The sequence below is a fragment of the Austrofundulus limnaeus genome, unplaced genomic scaffold, assembly GCF_001266775.1.
Source record: "Austrofundulus limnaeus strain Quisiro unplaced genomic scaffold, Austrofundulus_limnaeus-1.0 Scaffold286, whole genome shotgun sequence".
Classification (NCBI taxonomy): domain Eukaryota; kingdom Metazoa; phylum Chordata; class Actinopteri; order Cyprinodontiformes; family Rivulidae; genus Austrofundulus; species Austrofundulus limnaeus.
Window position 1 is genome coordinate 75,281 of NW_013952688.1, and position 1,582 is coordinate 76,862.

Genomic DNA, 1,582 nt, shown 5'->3' on the forward strand with positions numbered 1-1,582 from the left:
CTTTTGAGGCCCTCAAGGTGGCGCTCGTGGCCCACAATTGGGCTGCGGCCCATCGGTTAAGAATCTCTGCACTAGGTAGTTTTGTATCTCAAGCTGAGATACATGCAGTCTATCAGTGTGTGGCATCTTTCAAAGTACACAGAAGGAAATATTCCTCCTAACAGATAGCCAAGCTGCTATTAAAGCTCTTCAAGGACCACACTTTAGCGGTCAACCAACTGGGGAGAGAAAACAGTGTTGGACAGGCCTGGATTAGTGAACACTCAATCCGCTGGAGGGAGCTGAAGGACTGTAGACTGGCAAGGGAACTGATAAATGGCCCAAATCTTGGGAAAGCTCTCATTTCCCTGACAATGAAAATTTAAGGTAAACTGATTGGAGTCCTAACTGGGCACAATCTGCTCAACCGCCACAATGTGATGATGGGACTCCATGACAACGCTCTGTGCATTAGAGACCCTTTTGTGCTACTTAGGCCACTGCCTGACTCTGAGCAGTCAAAGGAAAAGAACGCTTGGAGAATCTTCTATGGATCCAGAGAAGCTCAGAAAACTGAATATTTCTAACTTTGTGTCTTTCATTTGAGGAACACAAGGATTTAACTGAAGCTCAGTGTCTTTTTGGGGAGAGCAATGGGCCCACCCCCGCTCACATGGATTCTTTATCCGTCCCTGCTAACCATAAACCATAAACCAAATGTACTTAGAAACACAAATCTAAGTTATTTTACCTATGATGTAGTAAATGTGCTGAAGATAACAGTTAATGTCTGATGCTTTGAACTTTGAGCAGATTTTTGTAATGATTAAACAGCAATAAATGCTTCAGTAGAATCACACAAACTGTTCATCAAGATAATGTGGAACAAAAGAAAAGATTGTTTTATTAAATTTATTATTRATGCATTTTATTTACAGTATATTGTTTATTAGAGCAAAGGACGAAGGTCACAATGAGGACCCGATCAGTCTAAAAACACACACACAAACACGTCCTTTGTTGCGACATTTTGAGGCCCTGTAATGTGGTATTATTACAACATAGATACACATTTCTCTTTGCCCTGCTAATTTTGTTTGTCACAGCCTGATAAGAATAATCACTGGAAAGCCTTCTTTTTGGTTATATCACAAAAAAACAATGTTCTTAGCATTTTATAAACATTTGACATGTTCACTCATAAAAGCAAGTATATTCAAGATTGGCACTACTTTGTGTAGTTTGTGTTTTCTCTCTCATTCCACTACAATAAAATGTGTGGTTTTATGAATTAATCTGTCATAATGGCGTTTGCAGGTCCACCTGCAGACTCAGCAGGAGGTGAAGAAGAGGATGGTTGGGATGGCTGTTCACGTGGTGAAGAATGACGGAGTGCTGGCTCTTTACAGCGGCCTCTCTGCCTCTCTTTGTCGACAGGTTTGTTTGTCTTTAGATAGACCCTGACTTGTATCTGAATACAGTAATAGATTGCAATTAGTTTGTCCTCAGCCTATGCACAACTGTTTCTTTAGAACATCGGATTGACTGTCTTGGGACAGATTACGTCATACGTAACAAAATGAACTGATTCTGTTTTATATAC

General features: G+C 40.4%; 1 protein-coding gene across 1 annotated transcript in view; it reads left to right on the plus strand.

Annotated features, from left to right (window-relative positions):
* The window catches only part of slc25a10b (solute carrier family 25 member 10b), a 21,634-nt gene that overhangs the window by 8,028 nt on the left and 12,024 nt on the right, over positions 1-1,582 (plus strand). Inside the window, exon 2 of the mRNA XM_014021297.1 lies at positions 1,297-1,416. Within this exon, the coding sequence (XP_013876751.1) occupies positions 1,297-1,416 (120 nt within the window). The remainder of the gene's footprint in view (positions 1-1,296; positions 1,417-1,582) is intronic.